This window comes from Xiphophorus maculatus, chromosome 11 (genome assembly GCF_002775205.1).
Source record: "Xiphophorus maculatus strain JP 163 A chromosome 11, X_maculatus-5.0-male, whole genome shotgun sequence".
Classification (NCBI taxonomy): domain Eukaryota; kingdom Metazoa; phylum Chordata; class Actinopteri; order Cyprinodontiformes; family Poeciliidae; genus Xiphophorus; species Xiphophorus maculatus.
The window spans coordinates 26,140,301-26,153,470 of record NC_036453.1 but is presented as its reverse complement, the minus strand read 5'-3'; the positions used below and the strand labels follow the sequence as shown (position 1 = coordinate 26,153,470).

Here is a 13,170-nt window from a genome sequence, read left to right as displayed (position 1 = left end):
GGGTGTGTGTGTGGCCGGTGAAGGGCCCATTTCATCAAGAACACTAAATTCTCTGCGACTTGCACAGAGCAGCAAATCTAAAAATAAGCAGAGAACTGCTGCCGGTCTAATTATCCTGCCAGAAGGCATTTCTTGGATGATTATGGAGAGATTGTTTCTGGCATTCCTTTGCTACCAACTACGTGGTACGGTCCTTCTTTACCGGCAGAGGAGGAGTCTGGGTTGTGTTTATCAGGAGGATTCTTGACTGACATCAGTCTGATACTCTCTGATGAAAATGAGTCTTGACTCAAATTTCTGGGAATTTCAAATATTATAAAGCAGCTTTTCAAAAAAGGTGGTAATTTTCCTGAGGCGTGACCACTAAAAAGCAGCTCTGTCACACCGGATCCGGATTGTTGACCTCAGTGCTTCGTCTTCAGGTCTGCTTGGTGCTCAAGCCCAAAACCTCAGTGTGAACCAAAATAACTGAGTCATTCCCTATCTTTCTCCTGTGGTTGCTTGGCAATAACCACTTGCTTTTTCCTGCTATTCCATCTCTTTTTGCCAATTCACAGTCGCCCCAGCCAATATCCATGGGCGACTGCATATCTGCCCCCACTTGGTGTGCGTCACGACTGGTCCATCACACTCGTGTGCTAAACCTCAGCTCAGGACACTGACGCACTCCGAGCGTTCCGAGCTTCGTCAGTCGGGCTTTTGCGGAGGACGCGCGAAACCTCCGGGCGCTCAGAATGTCACTCATCAGGAGAGAACTATGGCGTGGAGTGGAGTGGATCCGGGGGGACTGAAGAACCGTGGGGCAATGTGGGAGTAATCCAGAATGGCATTAATCTGACTCATGAAAAAGATGGATGTCAGTAATAAGAGTGCTATTAAATTGTGCTTTGTCTAAGACTTCATTTTGTTCAAACTTTTCTATATGTTTTTAGGTTACAACAAGAAATAATGTATTTTTGGGGTATTTAATATGATGGATCAACACAAATCAGTGCGTGAAAGGAAAAGGATGCCTGTTTTTCATTTTTTCAAATACAAATCTAAAAAGATTAGCATGAATTCAGGCCCCTCTGCCTTCATAAGTCACCTAATTAGTGGACTTTTGGGACACATGCAAAACTGTGTATGTGGTGTAAAACTAACACTTTGCATCAGTTTAGGAGGCAGGTCGGTATTGTTGGGATGTTGGATGGAACTGAATACTAAATATCCCAGAACAAAACTGGTTAGAGTTCGTAACAGGCTGCAGAATTGGTTGGGCTCACCTTCCGGGTGAATAATACCCCTAAACATAGAGTCCGAACTATAGCGGAATGGTTGAGATCAAAACATTTTTATTTGTTGCCGTGTCCTAGTCAAAGTACAGACTGAATTTCATTTGGAATCTGTGGCAAGAAGTGAAAATTGGTGCAGATCATCCAATCTGTCCCACAAAGTGGTTGGGCCAACGTAGAGAAATTAATGTGGCCATGGAGGAGTGAGTTTCTGCCAAACTCAGATTTATAGATTCATTTTACACATTTGAGAGTAAGAACATACATATTCTCTGATTTTTAAAATGCCAGAAAACCTTTAAAATATGCTTGTATGTTTAAGGTTAAAGGGTCCGAATACTTTTGTAAGGCATTGTATATTAGCACATTGGCGTACTCTCACTTTCCTATCAGCACAAGCTCCATTAGTTAACGTAATGCATAAACTGGAGCTGAAAGTCTTGCTTTCACCTCAGGATATTCTGGGTGACTCAGTTTAATTGAGTGGAAAATGACAAAAAATGTCACCTTCACTTTCTGTGGGGTAACTTTTGAAAGCTTTAAAAAAGAAAAGTGTGAAAATACTTCAGTTTGAGAAAGTTGAGAATCATGATGCGAAATAATATGTTATTCAAAAGGTTTCTCCTTACTTCTACATTGTTTTTTTTTCTTATTTACACTGAGTTTGAAACATGGCAGAGAGAGGAAGTTAAGATCAGACCAAAGTAAATTCTTCTGTGTAAGCAGTAAGTGCAGAAACAATACAGTTATTTATTTCAGGGCAACGCTGCATCTGATCCCTCTTTTGAGGAGCGCTTCTTGCTCTCGCTCCTTTCACATGCCTCTGACGCTAGTTTCAGATTTTCATTCAGGCGAGAAGGAACAGGAACAGCAGCAGCTCAGCAGACAGCTGCGCCTGTCGCCAGCCTGTCAGGTCCTGACAGATTATCCTGAATGAGTTTGATTCTCTTAATCAGAGACATCCGCCGCTTTTGTTGATGGAGCTGAGACTGTGATCCAGCCTCTGAGTGATGAAACACATAACCACAAAGTGCTCTATTCTCCTGATACAATTTACAGCCCCACATGCACAAAAAAGAAGAAGAAAAAAGCCGATTTGAAACGTCAAATGCGTGGATAGAGTGTGACACGTGATGCGGCGTGCCGGAGAATACGCTTCTTCCTGCCTTTGTTACCATTCCAGCACCGCATCAGAATGCAGGGGAAGAGGGGCTCAGTGGAGTTGCTATTTAACTTTAGAAATGTTCATTTTTACTTTAAAATAAGACGAATGTGTTTTGACAGTCTGATGCGAATCCCGTTTCACACTCCATTGAACGCCGAGCAGCACTTTCACTCCGGCTTCCTGAATGCTGTTCTTTTGGGGGGCGTACGCGCTCGGTCTGAAAGGTGGGGAGCGTTAGGTTGGGGCGGGGGAAACAGGCTGACGGTGACCTTGAGAGGCCCGGTAAGGACTACTCTCTCATCTGGTGACCGATCAAATACGGCAACTCTGGCGTCTCCAGGGGAGCTGTGAGACTTGCTAGAAAATGCCACTGATTGCCTGGAGAGCAGCGGCAAAAATCACAATCCTGTTCACCGGTTCTCCTGGGACCTCCGCTAAAAGCCCCTCCTGTGGAACACTTTGCGCTGGCCTAGTTAAAGCCAGAGCTGAGATGGTGTGTAAATGTGCTTGTTTACATGCTGAAGTGGCGTGCTCCATATTTGTCACCTGGCGTGCGTTTTAAACACACAGCCACAGCTTGGGGAGAAGGAGGATGGGCGAGGGTCTTACCTTGCCTATCAGGTATGGACTTCCTGCGTCACCCAGGAGATGAGAGGTGAAGCTCTGAAAGGCGACTGCTGTAGCTCTCCGTGTGGGAATAATAACAAACTGCAGAGAGACGGGAAGAGGGAAATAAGGTCAAGGTGAAGAAGGAGGTCACACCACCTGGTAGGTTCAGATAAAGCTGTCAGAAACGGCCTGTTTACTTGCACACTCAATGCAGACAGCGAACTAATTAAAAATAAAAAATTTGTTTGGCTTACTGAAACTCTTATTTTTTTTTTTTATTTTACAAACCCAAACACGTACAATTGTCGTTAAACAATTCACACCAAAGGATTTTCCGGAATTTTTTACGCCACCGGAATGAAACTTTAATGAATTTAATCGGGTTTTTAGGACAATGTCAAATGAAAAACACTACATGAGTAAAAAGATAAAAGGATAATGATAATAGTTTTCAAACTTCATCACTAATAAAGCTCTAAAAAGGCCAGTTTTTCTTCCAGCGGTGTGCTGCATTTAGCTACACCCGTACTTCCATAAATTTCAACCAGCCTCCCCACCGAAGAGAAGCAAGAATTATAATGCTGCCATCACCATGTTTCACTATGACGACGGAGTGTTGGGTGAAAGCTAAATTTGATCAAATTAAGCCAAAAAGTTCAATCAAACGCATCCATTCACATGTTTTTTACTCCTACTTTAAAGTTAAGAGCAGCTTCTTGTTGGCTGAATAAAACCCGAACAGAATTTAAGTTTGTGGTTCAGTGGGACTGAATGTAAAAAAAAAAAAAAAAAAAAAAATCAAGGCGTATGAATACTTTTGTATCTCAAACTATTAAGGTCAGAGTTCAGCCTTTATGGCTCAGTTGTCAGTTTCTCCACTCAAAGAATTGTTCCACTTACCATTAAAATGTCTGCTGTCAAAGCCCAGTTCACGAAAAGCAGCGTCTCTCCGATGAAGATGCAAACCTAAACAAAGACATAAGAGATTTCACTCCGAGAGCCGCCACTTTCCGCTGACATGACATGTAAAACCAGGGAAGAGCTGGAGGATATTTCTATCGCTGCTTTAAGAACTGCTTTGGTTAAAAGCGGTTCGAAAACATGTTATTATAGCGCGGCCCCATAGATTATGTTGACATGCGGGCTTCCACTGCGCTGCACCCCACAGACTGACAACCAGCTCGGGATGACAACAATTGTTTATTTTCGTCACAGATATTCAATGCGGGAAACACTCTGGTGCTGCGATTTCAAATTACGTCCCTTCGGGATAGACAGAGCGAGTTGTTTACTCTTCAAATGGCCTCGGACTGCATTGCTGGACGTGCAGCTAGTTGGTTCTTGACCGCTTGAATCGTAAACACACCTGGAGGGATTTGGTGGCGGTGGAATCTCGTGTATCTGTACTGCCTGGTTTCATCTGAACCGGCCGACTGACGTGTGTTTCCTGCTGGGGTATAAGCCCCTCTCTCCCTTGATCCCGCCAGACCTGCAGTACAGCACAGAGAGCTCCGGCAGGGTTCTGGTGATGTCAGCCGGGTCCGCACTGAGGCACTGAGACACGTTGCCTCCTGAACGAGAGGAGCCAAGTCTCGTCTCGTCGACAGCTGCGAGGGGTTCGGCGGGCCGTCGGTTCCAGCCGTGTCACGCCTCATAACACGACGCATCTGTCAGCAATGAAACCCGACTCGCTCACTCACAACCGCAGCGGTGATTTAACACGGCACAGCAGAGCACCGGCGCTGGAGGTGAAGTCGCATGTTGCGAGCTGTTTATCCTAATCGAGGCGCAACGTTATTTCAGAGCTAAACCATCCGGACATGATTAGCCAAATATTGCCCGTTTGCTGCACCTGATTTCTATTCCTGTCCATTAGGATGAGCTGGGGCCTATTTCTGCAACGCAGCGAGTGTATAAAATTGAGCTGGACAGACGCGTGGCTGTAGCTGGACTCTAATTGGCTGAGTCATGCTGCTGTCAAACACCTGATAAATGTGCACCTTTGACCCAATGGGAGTTCATAAAAATCTTACTTCATTAAATCCCAATTATTATTCATTTCAGCCGTTATTTAATATTTGGAAACTAAATTAGAAGTTGCAAGATGACTGCCGTATCTTTTCCGAAGCATATTTTACAAATGCATGCAGGCAAGCAGCATATCATTGCAGCACTGCTGACAGCTTTCAACTTTCCCGTTATCATTTCAACCATCACATATAGTGGTTCCAATGGTTGCAGTTGTCTGAATGGGTTTAAAGTTTATGTGAATTGCTTGGATTCAGAATATAGATTTGGTTTTGGAGCATAGCACTGAGGTCGGAGATGTTTCCAAAGCTTCATGTTGGCCTCTTTCCAAAGCTAGTTTTGATGTGTTTGGGATCCGTGTCCTGTTGGAACACTCAGCTGTATGCAGTAGTCCCACAGCATGATGGTGCCACCACCATACTGGACAGCTGCTACAGCATTCTTAGGTAGTCTGGTGTTGACTTCTCTGAACATATTCTTGTTCGTGTGGAGTGTCTCAAACTTCAATACTATAAAGAAAAAAGTGGAATATGCTCTAAAGCAAGGTCTATGTTACACAAAACGCATTTAAATAAACTCTACCAACTCAAATATAAAAAAACTGGAAACATATGGGGACGTTTGTCCATATAGTTGTCAGGGTATATGCATAGTATTGGGGCAGTATATAAAATTTCAAAAAGCCACAATAAATTTAAGCTAGTGTGCCTAAGTTTTGTTTTTGAAATCCTTAAAGTTGTTTGTTACACCATGACTTATTCCTAGAAAATGAAATGTTCTGTCTTTAAAATCCCCAAATTAATATAATACTCATTCTCACGGGCACTGTGAGGGCACCTAGAAAAAAAAAAAAAAAGCTGTTGAACAAATCCAGTTGTAGGGAACAATGAGCGGCTAGACTTTCTAAGGTCGGCCACAGCCTGTCATTTAGGAAGTCTGTTTGCTGCGTTCTCTGACAGGCATGGGAAAATATTATCCAGATATGCAGCTATAATACAGACCAGCACCTTGAGGGTCATTTCCTGCTCCTTTGTAAGTGATAAGAACAAAATAATGTGTGCTCGCTAAGTCCAGACTGGATTATTCCGAAGTCGTGATTGTGAAGTGGCACCCTTTCCTGCTTCACGAGGCTGTTACACCGAGAATGCCATGCTGATGTGTTCATTAGATTAGCCGCAGCTAACTGCAGCAGCGAGCCGAGGTCACGCTAAAGCTGACTTGCGACTGACGCCACTCATTACACAGAGCGGCTCACTGCCCCGGGGGCCTGAGAAGAACTGGTGTCACTCTTGGTGTCCTCTTACAACTTTATTCAAACATCAACCCCACCTCAGTGAGCTTTTACAAGGTCTTCACCTGCTAGACTGCTCACAGAACTGTCACTTTCAGCGTTCTGCCCCTGAGGTTAAACACCGCGACTCACGTATCACTCTGTGTGAGGGAGGGGGGGGAACGCAGTTTCTGTCAGAGTAAACAAGAGAGATAAACTTACATAAGCTCCAACGATGCTGTTCTTGGCCACGACAAAGATGAGGCAGATGAAGATGGCAGAGCCCAGCATGCTGATGGCGCACACCAGGGGGTCGGCCCGCTCCGTCTTACGCCGAAAGAAGCGCGTGGCGGCGGCTCCGATGACCAAGCCCAGCAGCCCCGTCACGCAGGTGATGGCCCCAAAGATGAGGCTGCAGGAAACAGCCATGAGTAAGGTTAGGATGCAATGCAAGCCTTAATGCGTTTAAGCTGCCCAGACAAAACAGACCAAGTGTTAGGGTAGATGGGGCTGCAGCTAAAGATTGTTTCAGTAATCGACTGTTCTCTGTGCTAACCGCACAAAAACACTTGACACATTCTGTAGATTTTTAATTTAAGCCTTTTTTATGCAAAATTAGAAAGCATTTAAAAGATGCAAATAAACAGGTAATTCGATTCCTGTTGTAAATAAGAAAATAAACATTGTATTGTCTAAAATGCAACAACGCAGCATTCCTTAAGCAATCTCTCGATTATTTGTAGCAAAATATGGATCTGCAGCTCAAAAAATACTTCTAATATCAACACGTGAAGAGCTCTGTCCTTTCTGTTCGACGTTTTATCACTACAGTGTAGGGCTGATCTGGTGATTAGTTTTTTGATCGACCAATTAATAACCAGATAGCAAAGATGAAGCTTTGTCACTTGAGGAATTCTGAGTAGAACATATTTACAGAAAAAGTAAATCTTTTATCTTAAATGCAAAATGCCTATATTTTTGTACAGTTTTTGCTTAATTACTACTCTGATTATGTTTTATTTTCTGTCTGTGAGTCTCCAGTTAACAATTAACCAATTTATCAAACAAGTTGACGATCATCTCAATTATCTTCATCAGGAATAATCCCACTAATCATTTCCTCCCTAAAGGTAGATTCTATAATTCAAATGGCATGTAATACCTATAAGTATTTTACTCATAGCAGGAGTCAAACAGAAGCCTCTCCATCGACTTCTCACCTGTCTCTGCTGCTGCAAACTTTTTTTGTGCAGGCTTCGACTTCCTTCTGCACCACCTGCGCTCGGTGCAGGTAGATGGGAATCAACATTGAAAACGCGCCCGTGGCAAAGGACACGGCTGCTGTCGCCAAGGACGAGAACACGTAGCTCCGGCTGGCGGAGAGGAAAACACAAAGATCACACAGGTGAGTGACGGTCAGGGCAGACGAAGACAAAATAAACTAAGCTCCTGTTACACTTTATACAGTACCAGGCTTCCTTATCGCTCCAATAATATTTGACCAACATTCTTATGATGCAGCTCTAGGGAAATATCTGGATCTACAAGTTGATTGTTACCCTAAGACAACCTTTAATCTCAACTGGATCTCAAAATAATATGTTTAATTTTCTAGTAGAGACTAATGTGTGCACCTGTGACGTTCCAACAAATCACCATGGTTACATTGATCCAGATATTCACATATTAAAGCAAATATGACTTGTGTGCATGAAGCCACTGCTTCGCGACAGTTCTCCACACATTATGCAGACATTTTGATATTTCTGGAAAGCTGTTTTATGAAAAACGACACACTTATTGTTTTGTTCTGAACTCACATTAAAAATAGATGTGATGATATATAGACTAGCAGCCTGGTAATAATTTTTACATTTGAACTGCCCTGTTGGGAGGTTGGCGACAGAAACAGTTTATTTATTTTTAGATCAGTGAACGCACCATAAATAAGCTCCACCTGGTTATGCTAACTACAACACTCTTTGGTGTGGAAGTTGTTACAAAGAAAAGAAGACTATTTTCAGTACCGGAAAGAAGAAGTACAACAAGGATGCTGTTCAGCAAGGATTTTTGCTCATGCTTTGTTTTACTCCTAGACAGTTGTGATGATGCGTAACTGTGGCAACAAGGTATTGTTTTTACAATTGGGAGCAGCTGATTAGCATCCTAAAAGCTCAGATAACACCAGAATCGCTAAAATACTACGTAAAGCTTTAAATTTCAATTTTGTAATAACTTCATCTTATTTAAAAATAATATTGAAATCCTTGTTAATTTTGGAATCAGCTCAATTCAATGTCTTAGCTTTACAAAATCGGAAATCGGTCACAAATATCTCTAATTGGTGCTAATCTGCTATCACGACAATCGTTGATCAACCGGCTCCTCCATCCAAAACATCTAACCAAAACCCAAGAGGAGAATCTGAGTAAGCAACCGAAACCCCGGTGCATGACGGTGCAAAGCCTTACTTCTTGGCGAGGGCCTTCATGTCACTGATCCACGATTGGGAGTGCGGGATGTGTCCTTCCATGTGATCCGCGCTGCCTCTCTTTGGGTCAGGCACAAAGAGCAGGATCAGAGCGCCCACGGTGATGCCCAGGAACGGGGACACCTGATGAGACGAGAAATCAATCGGTCAGCGCGGTTCACAGAGAGACCCTGTGTGGGCTGTGATCATGCTAACATACGGCGCCGGGAGCCGTTTTGTGGGGTTGTTAAACCATGTGATGCAGGACAAAGAAGTGTGTGTCTGCGCTCTGAATGCGTGGCCGCTGTTTGCCGATGCGCCTCACATCTTATACAAGCCCTGTGAAACTAAGAGCATTCCCTTTGCTCACTCTACTGGTACGCGGTGTGTGTGTGCGTGCGTGTGTAGGCGTGGGTTGTATACAGGAGACTAAATGAGCTTTTTGGCTTTGAAAGCTGCTTTGTAAGCAGGAGTGACTCTTGCAGGTGCCCATCTGCTGTGATCTTTACTGCCATGCTTTCTGGCTCGTGTGATTGCAGGTTTGCACCTGAGTCAGTCTGTGTCTGGGAGATACAAAGACGAGAAGCCGGGACGGGATGTGTGAGACGGGATTTGTTTGAGTAATCCCAGCTACCAACAAAAGTGAAGGCAGTATGTGTCGGGGGAAATTAATCTCAACTATTCAGTGGCTCATTAAAGGCTGTTATATTTTTATAGGTGCTGTTACCATACAATAAAGAAATGTGTACATGTGAGGATTAAGCTACGTTGCAACTTCAGTTTGTTAGAATTTGTTGATGTGCTTTTAAAATAAAGTGTTTACTGAATCTAATCTTCCCAAAGTGAAATATTGAAGGTTTTTTTTTTTTTTTGCATTTTTTCCCTTTTTTTGTCAGGCTGAAATCACAATCTTTATGAGTGGGAGAAGGAGACCCATCGCTGCAAGAAATCAATAATAAAATCATGTTTGAGGCTATGTATAGGATGCAGCTGAGCTCCGCTGAAAGAGAATACAGCTACAACTTAAAAGAAATGTCTTATTTAGTCACAAATAATTGAGTGAAGTTTGTCCAACTTACTTTATTTACATTTGTTTAACTTGAAAACTTCATAAAGAAACTTGAATTAACTCAATTTGATTCCTTTTGATGAATTAATATATTATTTCAGTATATTTAAGTTGGGTTGCTTTTTGTTTCAGTGTAGCAGCTCTGGTCAGACGATGCTAAAATTAATCTTTTTGACCTACATGCAAATTGCTGTGTTGAAACAACAGACAGAAACTTGGTTAAGAAGAAGAAGAAGCTCCGATATCAGCAAATAAGTGTTTCTACAAAGTATTTAGCTAAATGAACATGAATGCTTTCTTTACTTTTAGCTATTTCAATACATCAGTTGTCTTCCTTCTACTTCAATATGATGAACTACTTTCAGTTGGCCTATTAAATAAAATAAAAGTGTTTTGTTATTTTTGCCATCACAGGTAATCAGTGAGACACCAGAAGTCTGTGACCTTTGACCTGCAGTCCCACAAGACCCATTAGGCACTTCCTGTTTGACGTAGGGCAATCACACAAATTAGCAGACGATATTTTTTTGTTGTTGCCATTTCACTCCATTGACTTTTTCAGGAAGGTAGCTGGAACACACCGGACAAAAACAAAAGGAAGTGCTGCTACCTTTTTTTTTTTTTAATCTTTGTTTAAACAGGATATGGCCACACAGAAAACGTTTCATGTCTCGGTATTTGTCTTCCTCTGCATGCCACGCCGCTGATTAATCGGCTTTGAGATCGTTGTATTGGAATGTCATTGTGACCGCTTTGAAACAAATTTCCCTCTCCATTACCCACTCCAATGTTTGTTATTTTTTTTTATGTCTTACAAAGACAAAAACAAATGGAACTTCCCGTCCCCTAAGTCGTCACGTCCAGGATCGCTTTCCCGCATCCAACGTTCTGAGAACGTTAATGCCTTCCTTTAAACGTTGGTCCGTTCCCAAGGAAACAAGGTCATAATTTGTTTTAACGATTTTAAAAGCCGACGCTGAAGTCAACGGTTCCTGTGGAGTCCCGTTGGACCTTTCATTGGTCTTTTCCATTATGGCTGCTATTCCTTATAGAGCACTTCGGATGCAAGCATGTTGTTTCATGCACTCTGTGGATTCTATGGCAGTGATGTATGCTCCTAATTTAACACTAGTCACGAGAATTAATTCAGTTTAGGCAAGAGTATCACCTTTTAATTGAAAGGTTTTCACTTTAATGCACGTTGAGCACGTTTGAGGCATTTTGCAACCAAGCACTTTATAAAAAATGTGAGGTTAAGCTAAAAAAAAAAAAATCTCACTTTTGAAAAATGTGCTAACCCAGAAGAGTAAAAGACTATTATATCCATTTCTCAATTTCTTATTAATCACTTTAGGTTTGTAGGAAGTGTCTTTTAATATGGGTCCATCTAACTTGATGTTATTAGACTTGGTTATGACTCCACTTTTGGATCGGACTGGCTGAAGCTGCTTTATCTAATTTTACTGTGGAAGATAAAGCTTAGAGCCACAAAAAAATCACACTTTTATAATTAAATATAGCTAGCAATCTAAATTATATGAAATTATATATATCTTATGTTAGATATGGCTCATTACTTAAAATGTAGCAGCAAAAATTGTAGTGTGAAAGCAGGCGAATGAATATGAATATAGGCATGAATGGCTCATACTAGAGCCTAATATGTAATTTTTTAAGTTGGAAATATGAACGCAATTGAAGACATGAGCACAAACTGCATTAGTATCGCTGACAATACTTTGTGCTTTATTCATGTTTGATTATACAACACTGTCTTACCCTTAAATACTCATTCACACCAAATTAACACACGAAACAAACAAACCACTGACGTTAAACATGTTGGCAAATTTCAACGCCTCATTTTAGTTTTGAACTCAACTGAATACGCTCAACACATTTGATGGTAAAATCTTTGGAAGTGCTTCTGCAAGAGGGGGAAGTGACACTAATGATTGTGACGGTTGTTCGGCCTCTAACTTTGTGTTGTGTCATTTTCCCAGTAAAGTCTCTGAATCCAGAAATAACCCCTGGTGTTCTGTCCCCGCTGACCCTAGATCCGCACCCAATCAGAGACCCTTCATCTGTATTTGTGGACATGTTTTTTTTTTTGTCCGCCCCTGGAGGCTGATGATGAAGATGACGATAAACTTACCCTTAATGCCCAGTGCCAGTCCTCAGCGGCGTCCTTGGCACCGGAGCCCAGGATGTAACCCAAGCCGCTGCAGAGGGGGAGGGAAGGGAGACACAAACATTGCACATTAGCAACAAAAGCCCACTCGACTTAACGCAATTATCTACAAAGAGCAATGAGTTGACCTGAGTCCGTCATTACCATCACTTAAGCATACGCCTACGCTGCTCTCTTCCTGTCTGTTCTCTGGCTAAAGTTGCAGGATATGACGTGGGATTGATCTTAACACCAGTAATCAAAGGCCTAGTAGTTGGTCTGTTTGTGGCTGTGTGATCAGGGGATGTAACCAGAAATTGCAGGTGCAAAACTGAATCTGAACTACAGAATTCAACTTTAAGATTTTCTGACCACATACAGACATTATTTTGGTTCTTATTACAGAGTAGAACACATTTATTGGCATTCCTCCTTCAGAGTTTGGTAGTAACTAGTTACATTTACATGGCTGCAGTTACATGAGTAATTTGAGTAATTTTAGGAGTATTTGCTGTACCTTTTGCTTTTACTTGGGGAATTCTAATATGACGTACTGGTACTTTTAAGTAAACTTTCTGGATACCCTACCCACTGTGAGTAACTTTACTGAATGAAGACCACAAATGCACACAAGCAGGTATTTTGTAATTATTTTCATTTTGGTATTAAAAATAGCAGAATTTCCACATATCTCAATATTTTTGTCTTTCTGATGATGTAATTTTTAAATATTAAATGATTCTTTTTTTTATCAGTTTCTCAGTACTTCAGTAGTCTTCCTACTCATTTCACTCTTGAGTAATTTCTTACTCAAGAAATTACTGTTACTTGAGTCAAAATATGTTGAAGTAGTTCTACTCTTACTTGAGTGTAATTTTTGGGTACTCTACCCACCTCTGTCCATGTTAGGGTCTTTTAAAATAAATTTGTTTTGTTAGTATAGTATCCTGCTATACTTAAAAATATTTTGTAATTAAGTCTGGGGCTGAAATCATCATAAATTGATGCTGGTCTAGGTTGATTCAACTTCGTGTTTCAGGGCTTTATCTTATAAGAAGACAGATTAATGCCTCATTTTTATTTATTCTCTGGTGTAACATAGTCTAGTATTGTAA

The 13,170-nt window shown here is 41.6% G+C and overlaps 1 protein-coding gene across 2 annotated transcripts in view; it reads right to left on the bottom strand.

Annotated features, from left to right (window-relative positions):
* LOC102223977 (protein spinster homolog 2-like) overlaps positions 1-13,170 on the bottom strand; it is a 77,764-nt gene that overhangs the window by 15,465 nt on the left and 49,129 nt on the right. For both annotated transcript variants that reach the window (XM_023342262.1, XM_023342261.1), the window contains exons 5-10: positions 12,041-12,107; positions 8,818-8,960; positions 7,567-7,719; positions 6,569-6,758; positions 3,949-4,014; positions 3,049-3,147 (exon numbers count right to left, since the gene is read on the bottom strand). In XM_023342262.1, the coding sequence (XP_023198030.1) occupies positions 3,049-3,147; positions 3,949-4,014; positions 6,569-6,758; positions 7,567-7,719; positions 8,818-8,960; positions 12,041-12,107 (718 nt within the window). The remainder of the gene's footprint in view (positions 1-3,048; positions 3,148-3,948; positions 4,015-6,568; positions 6,759-7,566; positions 7,720-8,817; positions 8,961-12,040; positions 12,108-13,170) is intronic.